The sequence below is a fragment of the Cinclus cinclus genome, chromosome 4 (assembly GCF_963662255.1).
Source record: "Cinclus cinclus chromosome 4, bCinCin1.1, whole genome shotgun sequence".
Lineage (NCBI taxonomy): Eukaryota > Metazoa > Chordata > Aves > Passeriformes > Cinclidae > Cinclus > Cinclus cinclus.
The window spans coordinates 62,108,451-62,131,384 of record NC_085049.1 but is presented as its reverse complement, the minus strand read 5'-3'; the positions used below and the strand labels follow the sequence as shown (position 1 = coordinate 62,131,384).

The 22,934-nt window shown below is 37.2% G+C and overlaps 1 protein-coding gene across 1 annotated transcript in view; it reads right to left on the bottom strand.

Annotated features, from left to right (window-relative positions):
- ANKS1B (ankyrin repeat and sterile alpha motif domain containing 1B) overlaps positions 1 to 22,934 on the bottom strand; it is a 408,189-nt gene that overhangs the window by 172,392 nt on the left and 212,863 nt on the right. Inside the window, exon 15 of the mRNA XM_062492532.1 lies at positions 18,561 to 18,667. Within this exon, the coding sequence (XP_062348516.1) occupies positions 18,561 to 18,667 (107 nt within the window). The remainder of the gene's footprint in view (positions 1 to 18,560; positions 18,668 to 22,934) is intronic.

Genomic DNA, 22,934 nt, shown 5'->3' with positions numbered 1-22,934 from the left:
CCTGATGTGGTAGGAAGTCTCAGAGCATGCCCAAGGCAGAAACAGGAGCATGACATGAACTGGCTGCTGCTCTTTCTTAAATCGTGTCAAAAGGAGGAGGAATGGCTCTGCCTTTCTTTCTCATAGAACAGCCCACCTGTTAGATTATTGGATTCATGCACAAAGTGGGAGATAGATTTACCTCTCTCTCTCATATTCAAATTTCCTAAAAATAGAGGAAACTATGAAACAACTATTAGGAAAGGGAATGCTGGGGTTGAGAAGGAATTGCTCATTGGTCCTGCTGAAACTAAATTGCTGGGAGGTTTAGTCAGTAAGCCAGAAAGGATATTATCCTTAGACCAGTGACAGCTGGTTGTGGTAAATCAATCTCCTTACGCTGTTACTAGGGAAAAAAAAAATAGCCAGAAAAAAAGCTAAAAAATCGTGGCTTTCTTTCATCCAGGTATCTTAACTCCTAAGTTACAGGCTTATGCTTGTGTTTCAGTTTGAAAGAACAATGAAGCAGGTGTCTTTATCCAAAGGTTTGATTCACATGTCAAGATCCAGGGAGCAGGACAGGAAATCCAGCCTCCAAATAATGTCTAATGCAGGGATGCAAGTGGAGATATACTTTCAGATATAATTCCTGCTTCAAAGCATCTCACTGGCTTCCTCTGCTTATCACTGCACATCCTTTTTCTACTTTCCGTTCTCTTCTTGTTAAATTTTGCAGGGTCTTGTTTGCCTAATTCAGAAGTAGATATCTTGCTCCCAGAAAAAGGAACTCTACAGTCAAACATCATGATGTTCACAAATCTCTGCAACTCACTGTGTTTTTATTATGGTCTTGGAGACCTCACTCGGCTCTTTTTTTCATCTACCCTGTGTGCTGTGAAATGAAGGAACTTCCTAACTGCCAGGTGCCCAAGCCATTTTCAGGACCTAGCTGCTAGTAACTGGAGGTTGTAAGGTTAACTGATACTGCTGGTTTTTAAAATATTACTAAAAATAATAAAATACAAAGCAGCTCCCAAAAATGAGAAATGCTGGGAAATGAATGGTGTTTTCTACACACCACTGATTTGTTATGCTTAAATGTAATTCACAGTTGGCCATGCTGCTTTTGATAGGCAGCTGTACAGCAAGGGTAAAAGGCAAGAGACATTGTGAGATAATAAGCAACTGGAATATACTACCTCTCTCTAGCTAGAAATTAGTGTATTCAGTTTGCATGCCAAATATAGTTGTTATATTGAGAATCATTTTAACATATTTTTACAAATTTTTGTTTGCTAAGGGAAGCATAAAGGATAGCAGGATTGAATAAGGTTTTGTCATCTCCCACTGCACACTGCTACCTTTTACATGTGATTTTTTCTTACAAAAACTTCCGTGATTTATTACCACAGTATATACAGGGATATTACTAGCCAAATCCCTGAGGCCCAAGAGGTAAGCGGAGACGGTCTCCATTTTCTTCAAACCCTTTCTAAAAATAAGAGAACATTTGATTAAGGGTTGACATTTTTTCTTTTCTTCCTTTGCTTGTTCTTGTAATTCGTTTCACATGGGAAGTGGGCTGTGTTTTTCTCATCCCTTCCAACTCAGCAGCCAGGAGGCTGGCTTTGCGGGCCCACTCCCGTCACCACGGCAACCAGCGGATCACCGTGATGCCATCCCATGCGCTTTGTGTCACTACACAGGGCTATTGTTCTCCAGTAACCATTTGGGAGAGGCATGTCAATATTCCCACGAAGGAGGATTGATTAGCTGGTCATCCTGTGCATCACGCATGGACTGCTGCATTCCCTTAGGATGTGGCTCACTACCCATGCAGTGACTTCAGGAATGGCTGGTTTGCGCCATGAAGCCTATGTTCAGCACCAAGCAGACCCTGCTCCTCAGAAACAGGGGTTGCAGGGAACCTGAACTGAGCCTGCACTTCTCACGCCAGGTGAGATCAAAGGTCTCCCTAACTCATTGCTTCAGTGTTTCTGCTATTGGCCAAAAATGCTCAAAAAAGGAAAATATATCAGTAACTTACCTTTTTTCCCACTCTTATCTTTGGGCTAATTTAAAGTTAAGCACATGGACATTTAGAGAATGAGGGATATAGATATACATATACCCCCCAAGAGGAAGACCTGATTTTCCTAAATAAAAATCTACCATAAATTTGAACAGATACATGAGATCCAGCAGCTCTTTATCATTTGGAGGAGACTGATTTACCATGCCATTTCTAGACTGCAGCAGAACATGCCTCCACTGCAAAGCTCTATTTCTTTCCTCCTTTCTTTTTTTTTTTCTTTTTTTTTTTTTCCTTTATGTGTTGCAGAGATGATAGAAACCTGAACTATATTTCTCACAAATTAACTTTGGGAAGATATACTTCCACAAGAATAGAAGTAAAAGCACACCCTTCCAAACTGTATTATGATGGCAGACCCAGACTTGTAGAGATCATGGAAGAAAGGATATTTAGAATCATTCCCCTCTTGACACTGGTGAGGCCACACCTCAAATCCTGCTTCCAGTTCTGGGCCCTTCACTACAGGAAGGACACTGAGGTGCTGGAGCATGTCCAGAGAACAGCAACAGAACTGGGGAAGGGTCTGGAGCACAAGTCTGATGAGGAACAGCTAAGGCAGATGGGAGTGTTCAGCCTGGAGAAAAGGTTGCTCGGGGGGGAACCCTATTGCTCTCTACAGCCACCTGAAAGGAGACTGTAGCCAGGAGGAACTCAGTCTCTTCTCCTGTGTTACAAGCAATGGGACAAGAGGAAATGGCCTCAACTTGCACCAGGGGAGGTTTCGATTCTATATGAAGAAAAATCCCTTCATGGAAAGGGTCGTCAAGCATTGGAACAGAGCGCCCAAGGAAGTGGTTGAGTCACAAAACCTGGAGGTATTTAGAAGACACATGGATGTGGCACTTCGGAACATCATTTAGCAGTGGACTTGGAAGTGCTGGGGTAATGCTCATACCTGATGCTCTTAAGAGTCTTTTCCAAACTAAATAATTCTACAGAGTCATAATCACAGACTGGTTTGGGTCAGAAGGACTCTTCAAACATCACCTAGTTCCTGCCATGGACAGGGACAATTTTCATGTTGCTCAAAATCCCTTTCAACTTGATGAATGAGCTCAAAGAATGAGAGAAACCCATCAAATTTATGTTAACTTTATCTAAACAGAAAAGACTCAATTTTGGAAAATAACTGAGTAGCCACTGATACATAAGAAGTACACTCTGGAGTGATTAGCTACATTTCATAGTATTTCTTTTTCAATTCCTGACAACATATTTCTAATATTATGTTGTATCATTTCGTGTAGCATGGTGTAGCCACATCACGGATCATGCAGCAACTGTCACCCAGAAGCTAATAAAAAATAAATGGCTACCACTTTGTAGCTGTTGACTAGATCTCATATAAAATATTAGCTACCAAAAGCTTCAAAATAGTTTCTCCACAAATTTTAAATATCCAGCCATTGGACAATAACATTTATAATTCCAAAACCTAAAAATAAACAAGCACATCTAAAAAATAAACAAATGCAAAATCAGATTTCCGGTTGTGTTAGCCAGATAGCAAATTGCCTGTTTTCTGTCCACTTTTTTCCTTCATATCTATTTCTTTTTTCCTGTGCAACTTATTTCCAGTCCACATATTTTAAGAAACAATTCTAATATTGTGACCTTCCTTTCTGTACACATTCTCTGCTTTATTTACACCTTTTCACTCTTTTGCAATTTTTTTGGTACTGTTTACCTCAGATACAACACAAAAGCAGCAATTAGACTACCACAGTTCTGTGTTTTCTACCAATACATGAGTAGTTAGAAGTTATAAATACTCACACAAGATGTCATTTTTCACACCAGTCCATAAATTAGTTGCATATCTAATTGCAGGCATAATCTCTTATTACCAATGAATACAAGGGGAAAAAAAAATCCACTCATCTGAAGAAGCATGTTCAGAGAAATGAACTATGCAACTTGTGTTCAGCCCAAGCAAGTAGTGGCTGTGAAACGAAGTCACATATGGTTCTAATACACAGAGTCCTAGCATGCTGATATAGCCCTCTGAACTGTCCATCCTGACTAGCAAACAGTACTTGTCTTCAAGAGTCTTTTCTATAAAGGCAGACTTCTGCTTTTTTGTCCAAGGGGCTGATTATTCTTCTCACGACATACTGCATTTTCTTAAAAATCTGAATTAACTGATTAATTAATAATTAATGTTCAAAACTAGTGAGGGGACAGCTTCATAAAGCCTTAGGATGATGTTAACTGTACACAGACTAAGTCAGTTGCAAAACACCTATGGAAGGACTCTGCAACATTGCTACAGAGCTGATTTTCAAGGCGTTGGGATATCTGCTGTCATAGTCCATTAATGTGGCACTCAAGTACCTCATTCCCTCAGTCACAAGGAAACCTTCATGCAAGCCAGCCCACCTGTTCTGGCACCCTTCTTCCTGATGCTACTGTGATGAGCGTTTCCACCAACCCTTTTCTATACAAGGACACTGCACCTGACAAGTAACTGGGGATCCTTTGGGGCCTCCTCCTATCCCAATTCAAGACAAGTGGTTTACTAACAATTTACACATTACTACATGAGATATATTTTTCTAGTTTAATTTTTCTCAGCAGCAAAAAAACCCTACTCCTAATAGTTTGGTGAACACTTGTGAGTTTCCCTTGTCTGTCACACCCCTGATATTTGCCTCCAAATGCCTCCAAACAGACCAGTGCCATGAACAAATTGCACAAAACAACAGTATGCTCCTGACCTGCTGAGACAAGGCTGTGGGAGACTGTGACTGCACTTGATATAATTTCTAGATTTCAGTACACCCCCCTAAAAGGACCAGTCATTGCAATGAATAAAACAGACAAAACAGGAGTTACTAATCCCCACTACATATTATAAAAATGTCATGAAGCTACAAAATACCAGACTGCAGATTGTTCAACACTGGCTAACTACCCTTCACCCCAGGTTACATATCCCACATGGCACCAAACACACACTATAATTATATTTCTGAATAATCTAAGAATTCAGTACAGGAGGATGGATTGGAAAATAAGACAGCTGATATTTCTTTTTTTATCCTTTATGATTCTCTGTGTGGGTCCATGTATTATATATAGTTTCTCATTGAAGACCTCACCAGTAAGAATGACTCACTTTCTTCAGACTTTTTTAGGCATTCATTGAATTAATATTAGACAGCTCCAAACAACAAATGAATGTATTTTATAAGATTCCATCAAAGCAAGGGGGCATTTTAATACCCATTATACAGATAAAGAATAAAAGTAGAACAAATTAGGGCTAGAATTTAAAAAAACCAAACCAATATATTAGTTCTCAATGCATAAATGCAGAGATTGCCTTCTTCCATTTCAGTACATACTTAGTATCTATCTACATACGTATTCAAGGAACCACTGTAGTTATATTCAGTTTTAGCCGTGAGCACTCACACTTCAGCAAATCAAAATCTGCTCCTTCCCTTCACCATTTTGAGTACAGTAGTTTTATCAGACATGCTTGTCACAATTTGTAGCTAGCTGTCCAGGTAAATAAGAAGCCTGAACTGCCCTGGAAATGGAAAAATTTGAGTAACATGGAAGTAACTACAAGTCATGCTGGTAAGCATGGCCAGCTCTCTGCAAGAAGTCATCTTAAGCCCAGACAAGGAAGCCAGTTTTCACTCAGCACCAACTCTGTTTGGTTTGAGGTGCAAATGACAAGAATATCATGGTGAAAACCATCTAGTTAAATGTTCCACTGCTCTTCAAATCAAGTAAAAATGTTTTAGTCAGCAAAAGAACATGGATGTGAAGTAGACATCCTCTGTCCCTCTCTTTGTTTTTGGTTATTTCATCTCCTTTTTTCCTATCCTTCCCATCTTCCCTCCCTCCCTCCCTCCCTTTGGAGATCAAAGAAAAGACATATGGTAATTTCTGCTTAGGAAAGAGGAAATGGAGAAAAGGAAGACATGGGCATCACAAGAAGAGTCCAGCCTGCAGGAATGGTGAAGCAGAAAGACATCTCAGATACCAAACAAATTTTGGGGGAAAGGGTCTGACACAGAGAACCTAATAAGTAAACAGAAAGGAAGAGTGGTACCCAGGCAGCTCCAGGGGAGACAAGGAGAATGTAACATAACTGTTTCTTCCATGAGTTTGATTTATGGAATAAAATGCATGACTTAAAGATTATAATAATAATAAATTACATTTAGGAAGCTCATAAAGAGAAAAAAATGTTCTTGATTAATTTTTAAAAATTAATAAATTGACTATTAAATACTTGTTTTGCTATTCTGCACTATTTTGAGCTTAAGTCCAATCCTTGCCACTGACCTAATTCAGAACTGAACTGAAGCTGGTCAGTGAGATTCCTCAGATAATCTGGCTACCTCTGACTCCCTCCTAAGAAAGTGTTCTTCCCAACTAAAGGTACTTAGAAATCTGGATGTCAAAAGTTAGATACAAGCAGATAATTGTCCACCAGACAGTTCAAAATGCACAGATATTTCTATCCAAGGATCCTCTCTTGATTTCCTATATGTAGGCCAGCAAAGTTATGTAATTTCCCCCAGACAGATAAAGGAATAGCGAGGCATTTTCTCCTAACTCATAACCCAAATCAAAAGCTGACCTCAGAGAAGACCTGTAGATACATTGTTGTACGGATTCTACATGGACCAGGCTGCTTCTGCATGTCCTAGCAAGTGTTTTCTTTATTCTCTTTTCCCCTGAGTCTCCATTTTTTATTTCTGAAGAATGAGGGAAATCAGAATGCTTTATAAACAAACATAAATTTGAAGCAGAGTTAGGAGATAGAGGGAAATCAACCATACAAGGAGTGAGAGCAGAATTTTCTGACAAAAAGCTCGATATTACTGAGAATCATACATTTGTTGGTATGTTGCTTCTTTGGTATAATATTCCACTCTTGCTGCATAAAGCTTTTTTTCTGAGCAGAAAGCAAAGATCTACTATTTCTATAGGCAATATAAAAAGTACTTAAAAATCAGAATATCAGGAAATAAAAAGCTCATGGACAGAATAGACACATTTCCAAATTCCTAGGGAGATGGAAAACAAAATAAAATAACTTTCATTGTCAATTTGTAATTCCTTTCTGGCAACAAGAGGGATGCCTAGGGAGCTCAAAGAAGCTAACAGGGCTATAATATTCATACTATATTTAAAAATGGATCAAGGCTAAAAACCAACTCAGTTGTGCAATCTTTCATCCTAATGCAGCATAGCAGCTAAGAGCTGCTATTTCTTTTTAAACGCCATCTTAACTTACTTCAAAAAGTGGCCTTTGTTTGTGATTAAAAGGGGAGCTGCTTGGAGAGACCAAACTTAAAAAAGTGAGAAAGCTGAGGAATAGCTCTGAATAGTTCTGAAGAACAGAAGCTATCAATCATTTCAGACATTTAAGAACTATAACCAGCTGCAACAAATAGCATACTTTTCCTTAGTGTAAGCTGTAAGATACCAGTGAATAACATACAGGTTTTTTCCCCTTCTTTCTGACTACAAAGGGGGATAGTGCACAGAGGGGCCACTCTTTGCTAATTTTTGGATGCTAAGTAGGCATTCAGAAGAAATACCATTTGAGATTTATATTAGAAGGTCATTTGATAAGTATTTATCCAGAGTATTTTTATTCATGGTATTCTAGTTTTTAATATTTATTCACTTCTATTCACAGTAACCTTAACCCTCCCCTTCTGTCACCTGGACAAATACTTTGGCTTTCATATGTCAAGATGTCCATCTAGGTCTAGACTTTGGACCAAAAAAAATTCAAATAATTATTCTCTAATCAAAGACTTCCAAAACAAATCTAGAGCAGCTAGGGTATATCTTGAAAATTTAACTCATTATTTTTCTCATCAATAAGGTTATTAAAGCATTCAATTTCCAATAATTCAATTAAATATTGTGTAAGATAAGAGTAATAAAGATCTGAAATATGAGGTTTCAGTTAAGTCAAGGGTTGCACGAGTTAAGTCAAGGGTTGCATTTGCAACGAGTGCATATGCCCTCAGTTTCATCAGTACCAGCCATTCCAAAGCAAATACAGTGTACTGCTGTATGGAGATTTTATCCCACATGCACAATAATTGGGGTTTAATGGAAAAAATACAGAATAGAGCATGTTTCATAATGAATAAAATGTTTGAAATGTTTAATGTAGTGTTTTAAATACTACAGAAGTAAATTAATTGGAGATTAAAGTAGCATTTGTACTTCTTGTTTTTGTGAAAATATATTTTTATCCGGACTGGGCTAAGAACAAGACCAGAGACCAGGTGTGAACTTCATTGTGTGACCTTGTACTTACAATGAATGAAAGCTTTCTGTTAATTCAACCCATTATACATATGTGGAATAAAATCACAGTTCAGAGACAGCAGCTTTTGTTCTACGCTGGGCCTTTACCTAACTTTCAGCAGATTTAACAATGCATCTTTTGTCCCAAGTAAAGTCAAGAACAGCAAATTTTGTTGTAACTGAGCTTGTTCTTTGACCCATGAGAAGCCCAGGCAAAGTTTTTGGACGTGACTTCTGATGCGCAGTTCTCAGCTTCTGAAAAAAACTGTCACAAAAGTGTTTTCTAATTGCATATACTTAGTTTTAATTGTCTAAAGTTATAACCTGAAGTACTATAATTTTATGTTTTCTTACTCTTTATAACCCTGTTTCTAAAATGCAAATGCATGCTCTGATATATATAAGTTTTTTTTTCCCGTAATGTTCCAGATGAACAATGCTGTGCAAATGTACATCACTTCTGAATAAGAAAAGAAGGCAGTTTAGGGGTCTCATTATCGTTTAAAATTTTCTATTAGGCTAAGGTCATAAAATTTAAGCAATGCAGCATTAGAAAAATAACAAATGGTTTTATTTTAACTATTAGTTCTTTGAAATATGTGCCTGTGCACACTCAAATCTCAGTACACTTAATGAGAAAGGAATTTTGATGGAAAAAAAAATTAGTAAAGAAACCTCTGATTGAAGACTATCATAAGGCTTGTGAATATGAGGAGTGAAGTCACCCAGTTACTGTAACTCTCCAGTTTTTTATTTCTAAGCATGTGGAATATTTCATAGTAATGAATTACCTTTTTGTGTAGTATGTGTATGCAGAAATGTGAGCGTTAGAGCGTGAACAGACAGAATGGACAGCATGGTGATAAAGGCCACACAGGTGCCACTGCTTTTGCCATTGCCAAGGTTAAAACAGATGTAGGGGTGTTGGTACCATAAACAATATATGGGCATGGTGTGCAGAAGGAGGCAAAAAACTCCCCAATATGTGGGAAAACAAAAGATTTCCAAACAGAAGGACAGTAAATTTAGATACCCAGGAAATTTAGAAGCAGTTGGGCAAGCTGTACCAGGAATGGCTTGCTTGCATGGCAATTCCAGGACATGATTCTAAAACAGCTTTTAAAGGTAGCTGTAGTTTTACCAGCAAAATGAAGCTTGTCTCCCTTGTTAAAATTCTAGTTGCTTTTGATATGGAAAATAATTTCTCATCTAAATGATGGGGGGCACAATGTGTTGTACAGTACATCTGTCTCTTTACTGGTTTCCTTTAAATAGTTCATCTCCCAACTGCTGAGTTACTTCATTTAGCTTTATTCTCTTCCCATTACATCCCATTGCAGCATTCCGTATACTTCCCCATTTTCTCTCCATCAGAGTCAGTGCTAATGACAGTAATTTTCTGTTGCCAATAACACCACCATACAGTTCCCTCTTGATTTAGGCAACGTTTGTATGGTGAATGGTTGAAAACAGCCCAGGAGATGGGAAATCTATCCTGAGGAAGAATCCTGTGATCTGACATACATATTAGTACTACATTTATATTTTAGTTGTCCTCTAATAATTTATTCATTCTCCAGAAGTTCTCAAAAATGATTGCTAAAGGACTTGGTATTCTCTCTTCAGTTACTTAAAACTCTTCATCAAACATCACCTAACCTAGATGATTCAGATATTCTAATTAACCAAGTACTCTTTTTTCTGTTTGCAATATGATTACTCTCACTCTTTCTCTTCCTTCAATTTCTCAGTGGTCTTCATTAACACTATACTTGAAAATTATTATATTTTGTTCTTAGTGCAAAACTAAAATGAATTTTATTTGATTCCAACAGTGGTTGTGGCTTTTAAAATAGTCCTTTTAGCTATAGCATAATAATAAAAACTTCTCTGAAAGTATTCTACCCACACAGTTAATGGCATAGCAATTTCTCTCCAATTTTTTCCTTTTTTTGTATTTTATTTATCTGTTCTTTCACAGCATATACTTTATTTTATATTGTCTCTATTTTTTGATCAGCATTAATACTTGTTCATATAATTACCCAATCTTTTCTTACATCATCCAGTCTTCCTTCAAAAAGGATGACATGCCCAAGAATCATGTTTATTTCCAGTAATCTCTTTGTAGTCATTAATCTTTGCCTGAAAACTCCTTCAGAGTCCCACCATGTGATTATCTTTAACCAAGCCACTCTGTACTGCTCTGTCCTCTAACTTAGTCAGGGAAGTCTGTCATTGTTTGAAATTTATCTACTGTTCCAGATTCCATTTAATTGCTTCTTGTTGGACAATGTTATTCTAAACTAGTAATATACACAACGGTATACTATGTTGCTTTGAGAGTTTCTTTCATTCTGTTTTTTTTTTAAACTTAATTTTATTAAAAAGTATTCCCATGTGGAATAACTAGGAATAAGCTGTAACTTCTTATTACATACAGGACTTTAGTTTTAAAACTGTAAATAGAATTAGAAACTGACTGTCCTGTGAATCTTCAGGTTTTTGCCCTGAAGCATAAAACCACTTAGATTTTCTGCCTTTCTTAATCTTTAAATTTTCTGTTACTTTAAAATAATGTTTATATCTTGTCAAGTTTTCCATAACTTTCATCAGCTATCAAGAACATAATCATACACATCACTCAATACACAAATATTGCTAATTCTTGAAGATTTACCATTGTTCCTTCTGGTTAACATAATCAGCTGGAAGGTTTTGGCCTTAAATAAATACATAACAAGAACATTTTACCAGCATTACACCTGTTATTTCATGGATTTCTAAAACATCATGCTTCATTCGGATTAATTAGAGTTTTCATCCACTTCATCAAATTACCTTTCAGATTAAATACTTGCTACCAGTTTCTCATAAAATTGCACTTAGGGCCAATAGCCAATTCCTCACATATGTAGTCTCAAAAAACAGCTCATCAGTGTTTGTACATCAAAATGAGGCCACCCTGTACATTAGGCAGGCTTTTAGCTTAAACACACTGTTTAACATTAACATTTAACATATTGTTAGAACAGATGGGACTAATCCCAGTCCTCATGTATCGTATTCACAGATATATATACCATGAAATAGAGTCACTGTTAGTGGTGACTGCACATGTGATGGCTTTCAACATTTGGTTTGGCCCTTTGTTCCTAGGGAAGCTATGACTGAGCCCAATACTTGCTGTGTAACTCGGACAAGCTCTTTCATGTAAGACTGAGCTTAGCAAAGTAGCACACACAATAAGTATCACTAACCTGAATGGCAGAGGTGAGTGCAAAGACATTCCACTCAAGACATTGGCACCTGGATCACTGACCAGGAATGCAGCCCAAAGTCCTGTCTCTCTGCCTTTTATGTACAACCTTGCTTAGAAAAACATTTAATTGAAGATGGCCAAATATTCTAAAGCAACCAGAGAAACCCTCACCTAAATGTTAACTTAACAGAATCCAGCGTACAGGCAGATGGGCCCATCCCTGATTATACCTTCAGGATACAATTGCTGAGACAGGTTTAGATGAAAACATACTCCCTCTGAATCTCAAGAGATCCACCACACCCAGGATGTCTTAATGAAGCCAACAGTCTGTTTGGAGGTGTGTTCCTTATGAGTCAACCGTTCAAGTGAAATACACAAAAAACTTCATATCTCTCTCGAGCAATCATTACTGCCAAAATTTTCATGAAGTCTTCTATCAAGTGCAGGATCAGTCCCCAGCCTTCACTGCTTTTCACACACACACGTTACATATATAGATATATAAACATGAAACAGATTCCTCTAAACTCCCTTTCCACTGGGGAATGAGCACTAACTCTCCATAGCTGCATGCACTCAAAAACTCAAAGATGATGCAGACTTGGCAGAGACCTCAAGAGAGAAAAGAAGAAAGTGCAAGCTATTATTTACACATGCAATACTGGGTAGTACATGAATAAGCCCTTCTGCCTCTTGACTAGCTTGAGGAATACCATGACAGAAGGATCAACAAGAGCACATGGAATGGGATTATTTGTTAGGCCTGTTGCTTGTTGCAGGATGACAGGCACAATCTTCAACTCTGACACCCACCTGAGCTCTAATCTGCAGTTTCTATAGTAAGAATTCCTACTAGGATGAAAAAGAAGATCTTGAAACCTCACAGCTAGATGTTCTGAGGCAGGAGAAAAAGCTCTAATAAAAATAATTTGTGTTTTGTTCTCAGTGAACTCCGTATAGAGTCTAGCACAAACTGAACCACCAAAAATCTTGTGTCTACATTATAGTTTAAGAAGATCTAGTACAAAACCATCAAGACAGCTTAGACAGTGGTTCAGCTGATCAGAAGAATCTACTTTTATTTATCCTCAAATAACTACCCTAATAGCTATTCAGCCACCCAGCTAAATTGCATTCTATGCTCCACTGGCTTTAATGTCTGATTAGGTGCTTCACTTAGTCACCCACAGAAAAGAATTTAGAGTCATCTGAGGTGCTGCAAATGTACATTGCTTGGAATCTGACTGAAGCTCCAGACAGGTATGGTACAGACAGATCCTGTTCCATAAATTCCAAGCCTACACAGATGTCCCAGACATCTCAATTTCGATATGAAGGCAACTGAACTGAGTCCTAAACATGTACTGACACCTAAATAGACATGCAATTGTCTTTATTTGAACTTTAGATCTGCCCCATTCTCTTTGAGCTAAGGGAAAAGGTGACCTGCCTGAGCACCTACAGGTACAAAGGTTACTGGGAAAAACAGGTTACTGGTGAAGGAGAGGAAGACTCAGAAGACACCAGAATGAAAGAATCACTTTACTCATGCAAAAAGCCAAGGCTACACTGGTGCTCCACATTTTTAGTATTAAGTTCTGTAGGTCTGCCTTGAAACTAAAAGCAAGTCCTGGGTGTGAGAGTGAGGCTCTGATAAGGGGACCAAAACTTGTGGTTCCCTTAGGAATATATTCTAAGATTCTACTAGATGTGCAGTAAATCCTAAACTGCTGCTTATTCCAGCATCAGTGAGACTCTGCTAGAAGTATGGCTTCCTGTACATCACAAACTTACAAACAGCCAGTTTTAAGGTTGCCTTAAACAGTTCTTAATTTCTGGGTAAACTACACACAGACAATGTCTTCCAAATCTTCTTAGGGTCCAAATAATGCACAGGTATCCTGAGGAGTCCTAGCAACAGCTATTACAGGCCTGGGGAGCTGACAGCCTGGATGCTGCAGAGGCTGACCTGCTTGTTAGGAGTGGGCTTCTGGAAGACACCAGAGTCACTACAGGCTAGAGCCCTTGCCTAAAATTGGCCTCTTTTTCATCACCAGCCACATGGTTAATTTAAAAAAGGTGTTGACAGACTGATGGACTCTTTTTTAGCTTTCATCCAATGCCTAAATCATCAATCTCTGCCCCAGGTATTTTTGGTCAAAAGATCTGGTGGCGTCCACAAATGTAGGACCTGGAGCAAATGCACATAGAGATTTTCTTTTAGGTGCATTTCACTCTAAGGAAATAAAATTGCTTCTGTCCTCTATACTTGATACAGAGTTTAAGATCCTCAAAAGAGATTAAAGGCAAGAAGAGTTACTGTGGATTCCAGAGGAGCAATTCCCAGGAATGACCTGAGAGAAGAGAGTCTTCAGATAAACTTGAACTAAACAATCTCCAGACCTAGTGGAAAAATGAAAGAAAAGAAACAAAGAAATAAAGAGATAAAGAGGAGCAGAGAAAGAAAAGCCAAAATTTAACTCAAAATTACATCTAAAGCAGTCATCTAAGAGGGACTGAGAAGGTAGACCATGCCTAGCAGTGAGAAACCTGGCAAACAGTTTTGCAGGTAAGTTCACAGGATGAATACAAATACAGAAAATTATTAGGAGGTAAAGAAATGCATATACAAATAAGTGGAACCTCAAGACACTTAGGTTGAGTTTCTAGATATGTCACAGACTCTGTGTAATTTAAGATTAACTTCAGCTGCCAAAGAATCAGGACTCCGTAGCTGTCTGAGGATATCAGGTGATATCCCACCTGAACATGAGCTGCTCATCATGAAGGACCTGGCTGTCTCTGGTCCCCAGCAACATCTGTCAGCCTAGTCTAGAACTCCCTGATTCCCTATGGTACTGCAATTGGTACTAGACACCTACACTTAAGCAAGTGACTTGATCTGCTAAATGTTATGTCAGTAGGAATCTTAACAATTAGTGCATCTTGCATCAAATGTGTAAGAGTTTTAAATCCCACCCTGTGGTCACTCTATGTCTCAGTTTCCCAACAGTGAAAAAGAGAGCATTAAAAAACCCCACCAAACCACTTATGCAATAATTAGACCATTAGGCAATGCAAGCTACATAAGTAATCGGAGGAGTAGAGATGCTTGTATTTTAAAAGCAGCATCGAAAGCCTAGAGTGTAATACAAATATTAACTATTGATAGTTAACAATGTTTTAGAATGCCAAAGATATAATAAAATGCTTCATATTTCTCTGTTAACTCGCTTTGAATGCTAGTCCCTGTTTCTGTCATAGTGTGTTTTATCAAATCTTTTTCAGAAATATTTTTTTCATTAAACTGCAATAATAAGTGATAAAATGCAAATGATTAGGACAACCTACAAATAGATAGCCATATACAGTCCTTAATCAGAACCCAGTCCCCACTGGGCAGTGATTTGACTGAACTGCTTTTATCTCTGTGAATCTAGAACAGAGTCTTTGATGAAGTTTCACAGTTGTGGAAAATTGCATAAGAGCTTTTAGTGACCGTGAACATTTATATATTTATATCTGTTTCTCTGCAAGTCAATGTTTTTTGGTTTTTTTTTCTCCCTGAGCATACTAAGTGATGTAGGCCTGCAAGTCTGCATAAAATTATAGCTTGTCCAAGGGATGTCCCACTGCACCTATGCATCAAAAATATGCATAAGTTTTGTTATTGTTTATAAAGTTTTGTTATTGTTTATATCCAGTTCATATACTGTGATTTATGATAGATTTGTTTTCTTGCACTTTGGAATTGGTTTACCATCGAAACAGCCTTCATGTTAAGAAACTGCAGTATCATCTGCATCTTCAAATATTAAGTATCTGCACAAAGTTACTACAATTTTTTGTCTGAAGGACACTGCAGCCTATTACACAACAAATGATCAAAGTTAATGATGATTGCGTATCCCTATACATATTCAAGAAGATGTGAACCAAGTCTTGGGATTCAATCTGCCTGGGGCCTACTAAATATTATGGAAGTGTCGTTCCTGCACGACACTAACAGTGGGTAGGAGCTGCACTTGCTATGTGCACAAACATGCCACAAGCAGGAATAAAGTATTTCATGAAAAAAACACTATTTTTTAAAATACTATGATTCAATGCATTTTTAAAACATACTTATTGACAAAATACTGAAAAATGTTACTACTGTAAAGTTAATAGTAATCCAGCTGTTTCCTCATATAAAGTCCACAAACTCCAAGTAAGATAAACAAATTTTCCTAAATATAACTACAGTCTTGTGAATAACTTTCCTAATGCCCAAGGGAGACTAAACATAAGGAGTTAATTTCCATGATCCAATGAATGATTAACCATGAAATCTTTTTACCAGAAAAATCACCTTTTTATTAAAATGCTAATTTAATTAATGGAATTTCGCTGTTGAGAATAGTATATATGGGATATATTTCTTCTCAAATGTATGTTATTCCATGGACATTAATTATAACATTGTGATATTCCCTCTTCTGTTCTGAACAGCTAGTAAGAGCTGTACTACTAAATCATAGTTAATAGGAGTGTGATGGTTGTTGCTTAGGCAACAGAATGAATAAATGCAGGTCAGAATGTGCTTCCAGAAAAAACAAAAGGAGGAATATAGTACAGAATTAATAAGAAATGTGTCTTAACTGTTTTTTACTTCATTGAACGATTAGATTTCTTCCATGAAAAGCAGCTAACCAATCTGAAACTTTTAATTTAGTAAGATTTTAAACACTAATATGTAAACCACTGTAATAAAGGTAAAGCTGTTCTGTCATACTAAGGAAGAACACAACATACTAAGTTTGGAATAATCCAAATTTTTCTCCTAGCATAGCAGGTGTTTGTCCTCTCATTTTGCTATATACTTTCTAAGTTTAATTTTCCCTTTAATATTTTGGCTAGGATGAAAATAGTTTTAAAACACTCATTTAAATTTTTCAAGACACGCTTTTCTTACATAATGCTGATGTATTCAAATGAGTGGTATAAAAAGAAAACAGTGGTTTGTTTCCAATAAAATACGGGAAATATTTGATTTCTGGTACAGCCAAAAACTGAAATATTCAAAAGCCTGATGAACAGTGAAATCAATAAACTGGAAATTATAAAACTACTGAAATGAAACATTTTTTTATTACTACACAATTTCATAGCTCTTTTATTGTTACTGGATTTATGAGTCTGATTTTCCATTCAATACATGCTACCTCAGCTAATATTAAGAGTAATTATGTATTTTATCTGTAATATATCAGAAAAGGCTTAAAATTACAAGAAAACAGAGGACAACAGAGAAGTATGCAAGCAAAACTTATTCTGATACATTAGAAGTTTGATTTGTATTTTGCAAAATCTTGTCTGTAATTTGCATGTTTCCATAAATACAGTAATAAGAGATGTAGGAAAGTCATATAAATTCCCCAAGAACTTGATTCAGGCCCTTCCAGAGCCAGGGTATGATTGAAAAGCCCTCCAGGGCCATTATTTGACTTCTCTGGTGCTCATAATTTACCTGTGGTAGGTGTACCCCTCTGCGTTTTTTATGCCACCTACAGCCTCTTGTGAACAGTTTCCTTTGTAACCTCTTTAGCACTAAGTGATCACCTACTTATGTAACTAATGCTACAAGATATATAATAATATGCAGTTACATTTTGGGAAACTGCAGTATGATACACTTCCTCCCCCCCCCCCCCAATAATGCTGGACTGAGAGCACAGCTTTGTTTTAAAGACTATTTAAAGGTACAGATTACAATGATTTTTACTGATCTAAGCAAATGATCACATAGCAGCCATGGAAAACCAGGAAGAAATATCTACATTATTATAACGTGGAAATGGCAGAGATATGTCCCTTAATTTTTGAACAGTAGTCCAAAGGCATATAACAATGCTGGCAAAATAATTTAAAGGGGATGGACACAACTCATGTGATGATTTTATGGTTATAACATTCATGTGATTTCACTCATGTTTCTTATATGGCAGATACAAGTTATGAAAAGTTAGAATTGTTCCAAGATATACATGGATACTTAAAATGCATTTTAAAGATATTTTAAAATGTGTTTTAAGCCCTGATACTTTTTTAAGAAATGCAATTGGGATTTTTGGAAGCAGCTCAGGCAGGAGGAATACTGAAGCAGGTAGAAAAGTGATTATATAACAGCCTTACAAGTAAGCTTTTCTCTTTACTGTCAATATTAATTTCAATGGAAAGTTTGTGCATGACAGCTCTGTTACTTTACATCACATGGTGATATTGTAAATCCTGACCTAACTAAAATTTCCCTTCATTCAAACGTTCCTGATAAATGCCTAGAGTTAAAACACGAAAATGGAACAATTAGCAGGAAGACATTACTTTTTCTCCCAGGGCGTAAGTTTCAACAAGTGAATCCCATAGCCTGATTATCTAAGATGCAAAAATATTTAACTGAGACATCCAAAATTACTTGCAGAGAGAGAGCACACTTCATTAAATGATTTTCTATTACTAAAATACCTCTCAAGGCAAGAATGGCATTGCATGTTCTTTAATTATTATTATTACAAGTTAATGTTGAAATAAAATAAGAATGTAATGCAATGCAGAAAGGGGTGTTTGCAGCTTTTTCATACTATGAAAATCCTGCAATGGATTAAAAGAACTGTGCATTTTTCTTCTTTTATCGAAGGATCGATGAGGTGATTAATAGTCAGTATTTATTTTACCAAATTTCAGGCTAGACTCTTTTGTAATGTGTACAGTCTGGAAGCTTATAAAAAGGCAGTTTATACATTAATTCAGCTACACATAGGAAAGTGAAACACTAAATAGATCTTAGTGCAATGCAGAATAGCTCTAAGGTTTTTATGAGCACATAAGAGACAGACAAAAAAGGCAGCTACAGTGTCTATACACAGCTATGCACGGAAGATTTCTTACCATGAATTGCACATTGTCAAATCCATTAGCCAGCAAGTGGTTTTCATACTGAGGTAGCCCAATATTTTCCAACCATTGTCCCACTGTCTGGACAGGGCATCGGGGTCCTGTAGGAGGGTGAAGAGGGAGGCGTTTAAGCAACGAATAACCATCCACTGGATAATAGCGGTAGTCCTGGGCTGAGAGGTGGCATTGCCACATCGTGTTCCTGGAAAAGTTGGTATCAAATGAGCCCGCCAGCTTGACAGATTAATGTTTTCAGCAAACAGAAAAGTCAGAAGTAAAACATAGTTTTCAGGGCAGTGTATAACGTAGGATCTGATCGCAGCTCTACATTTCTTGGTTATTAATCTTTACTACAGACCCATACGTCATACAGTAGGGGGGAAAAAAAAAAGGCATATCAAGCAGTCAGCTAAGCTGTTCTCCGTTATATGTGATTGTTGGAATACTCCACAATGAGCAATGCACTGCCAGCAGCAAGAATTCTTTTTATCAAGTACTCCTACACTCATCAGTATGCAGCTCCATGCTTCTTGCTCCCCCTCGCTCTCTCCCCTTCATTACCCAGCCTAGGCTACACCTCGCATTTTCAATAATAGCCATCAGATAAGGCAGATTTTTTTTTTTTGTCTGCAAGCTGTAAGCCTGCTGCTGCTGCTTCCTCCTACACACCCATCCAAGCGTCAATCTTGAATGATGAGAGCAGTCAAAACAAATGCAGAAAATAGCAAGATTCAAAAGCAACCTAGAGCACTTAAATCGGAATAGAATCTTCATACCAGTTACGCTTTACATATCTATTTGTTGTAGATTTTTACATTTCACAAGACATTAAGAAACACAATACTTAAAGCATAGCCCATGGTATGTTATACTATGCCTTCCCCTTTCCCCTTTTAATGTAAGATAGGTAGTGGTCTGCATCTCTGCTTATATAATAGCAAAAGCCTTTAATGAATCAATAATGAATACATTTCACAGTTTCTCTTGTGTAGTACAGCATAAGACATAAAAGGCACAACAATTTTAGTGAAAGTAATTAGATTATCTGCACAATTTCTTCAACTGTAAAATATTATAAGACACAAGAAAACCTTCATGCCAACATACAATAATTAAAATTGAAAAGGTCACCATTTCAAATGATTAATTAAAAGAATAAAATTGTAAGTTCATATCCTTTCATACAAAATGCGACTGATAGCAAGTAGACATATAAGATTTGCATGGTTTCTAGAGAAGATTTAAATTTTATCAACTATAACTGGGAAAAAAAAAGATTATGAATTTTAAATGAGTAGAAAATTCATTCTCTGCATAAGAAATCAAATACCTCATGATGTATTTTCTATCTACATTTCATCTTTGAGACAGTTTCTCTTGAGAGGGAAATATTTCGTTCCTTTGTTCTGAAAGGAATGTTTACTAAACTTTTCTTTTTCATAACCATGTGAAAGTACTTAGCAAAAAAAAAAAAAAGGCAGGAAATAGGTATATTCAGGGTACAATTCTAGAAGGAATCCTGTCAGTGGTGTTTCATTTATTGAGTACATTAATTACTTTTTTTTCCCCCTTATCCATTGTGTATCTTGAGCAATGGCCATCTCTAAGGAGGAATTTAATTCCAGGCATGAGGAAATTATAGATATTTGTCAAGGGGATAATATGGGACTGATGCTACTATGGCAGATATTTGTTTCATAGAAATCTAAACCTACAGACTGACCAACACGTTATAATACAATGCCTCATCCAGTGCCACACAGAAGGTCCCTGAGCAGTCATAGAACAGATTCTAAATATATAGAATTAACATTATTTGAAGAGTTTCAGCTCCAATCTGACTAGTCCTTGGACTAAAACTGGGTGACTTTTCACTTTGATATTGCTGCCTGGATTTGTGAAACATCTCATGCAAACCAAAGTCCATAGTGATTTTGTAGAATAATTTTAGTTGAGCATAGAAGACCTTTCACGAAGTGGGAAGTTGCCTAAGGTCTCTTATAAGATGTTCTGTTATTCCAGGTATTCTTATTGACTTGATAAATTTACTACACAAGGTATGAAAGGTCCATTATGTCTTAAAAACGAATACTTAACACTCACCAGGCACTGCTAAATCTGCAGTTGCCAAAGAAACTTTTAGGAGTTTTCTAATTGCTAAATGTACTTCAAATAAATGAATGGATAATCAATTTATTCTCAGAGAAAGTGGGTATGCCAAACTGATAGGAAATCCAGGTCTTGTGGGGATAGAAGTGCATTTGTTCACACTTGTCTGCAAATCATTCCAATTCTGAAAAGTTTTCTCGACTATGAATCTATGTCCCTGTATATAGACAGATCATAATCCCTTCAGGATTGTGCCCAGGCATGAAGAAGGGTAGACTATGCTAAGATGAACTATAGGAGGCTTCCCATGAGTAGGCAAATTCCAAAGGCTGGGCAAGATCTTCAGAGGGTAAAATGAAAACAAAGTTATCTTAAACAAGATGAGAATTCTACCCTTTCTGAATTTTTCTTAGTTGACTGAGAATTAATGAACTTCTTTGAAAAGGATTCCTGATGCTGTGTTCCCCTTTGCCCTGTAAGCATAAAAATTGGTATCAGAAAGAGATCTAGCGAAGCATAATCCCTTTGAACGGATTATGCATGACTGGCTCCTGCATTTCCTACAAATGCAGAGACACAAATGTCTCTGCATTGTGTTCCCCAATACCAAAAATTTGCTACCCACAAAAAGGCACACACACTAATCAATATACTAGTTTCATGGTCAAACTGCTTCTTCCTTACCTTACTATAAACAGCATGGAAGCTATGCTGCCAGTGATGAGTGCTTGGCTCAATGCCTAGCAACAGTGTAGGCAAAATTCAGTTTCTGAGTGGCTCCCCAGACACATTTCCTCATGTAGCTGTTGGTACTGTGTCTAACTGTCTCCATGGCTCCAGCCCTGGATGATTATAGCACTGCTGGTCCCACTGTGCACTCTCCTCCAACTCTGTCCTTTGCCGGTATAGCTACACATCTGAACCCATCAACACACCATAAGGTTGCTCAGCAAGGGGAAAGAAAGTGAGGAGGAATAGTCAGCTTGCTGCCTAGTCCTCACCCCTGACTATTGTCTCATTGCTAAGGCACCCCATTCTCTACAAGACTTTTCTTCCCTCCTGCTTCCACCAAAGGTTGTAGCAAGGTAAAGGCAGACACAGAACAGAGCCAGGACAGTTTGGGTTAGGGAACTCACAGTTCTTTAAGATCTCCAGATCTTTAACTGGTTCAGGTGTTTTACCTTGGGGGAGGGAGGTGGGGGGTGGGTTGCTTGAGAAGCTTTTCTGAGCCAGTGCACTGGGAACCTGGAGCAGATGCTCCTGCTTTGAGACTAAAAAGCTGTGTCTTGATTTTTTCTTAAGTCTCTGATTCAGTGCCAGTCCCACCAGTGTGCTGCTGCAGGCAGTGCCTACCCTTTGCCTATGCCTAAAGCTGGTGACATTGAAAATGCCAGGCAGACTGTATGAGATGGTCTCACCTCAACATATTTACACACTACCATATCATCCTGTGATTGCAAAGGACATAAATTCCATTATAATCCTTCTGTGATACCACAAGCAGAAAAGATGTACCCATTCCTACATGGGAAAACTGACACTTAATTCTCTTACAGAGATAGCAGTACTTGGCTCTTTCTTTTCCAAGGCAACAGAAGTACACTGAAGTGATGTCTACAAGAAAGATGCCATCTGGTATGCTATACGATAATTTCTACAAGACATCTTGTTCCCAATGGGATTCAGAATATGTTTATTGTGGGGTTTGGAATTGACTGAATCTGTGATATCAGGGGGCACATGATTTCAAACATGCTGTAAGGCAGATCTGCTCTAAATGCTAAGTAATTTAAGGGCCTCTCAATTTTATTTTTTATACTGTTAACAATATGAATCTTTCTTGATTTTTCTTTGTTTTTTTGACTGAGGAGAAGAAGAAATTGCAGTGCTTACTTGTAGAGGAGGTGTTCCCCCAGTCATTATGAAAAGACTATTTTAAACAATTCTTTTTTGATACATAAATACCTGTTAAACATTGATAAACACTTCTGGTGTTAAAGAATCAAAAAGTGGAAGATTTTAGTAGAGATGAGAAGTGAGCAATAAATTTCTGAGTAGAGAATATAAAAGAATGAATCATTTAGGTTAAGCTGGCAGTTAAGTTTAGCAAAGCTGGAGAAGAAATTGATGCTGGAGTAAGTACCGAAAACTTTTTTCTTTTTAAATTAAAGCTTCCAGCCTTGTATAAAGCTAAATGAAATATAATTTCTCTCTTTATATTTATGATTTCAAGCAGATAAAATGTTACCTGTGTACATT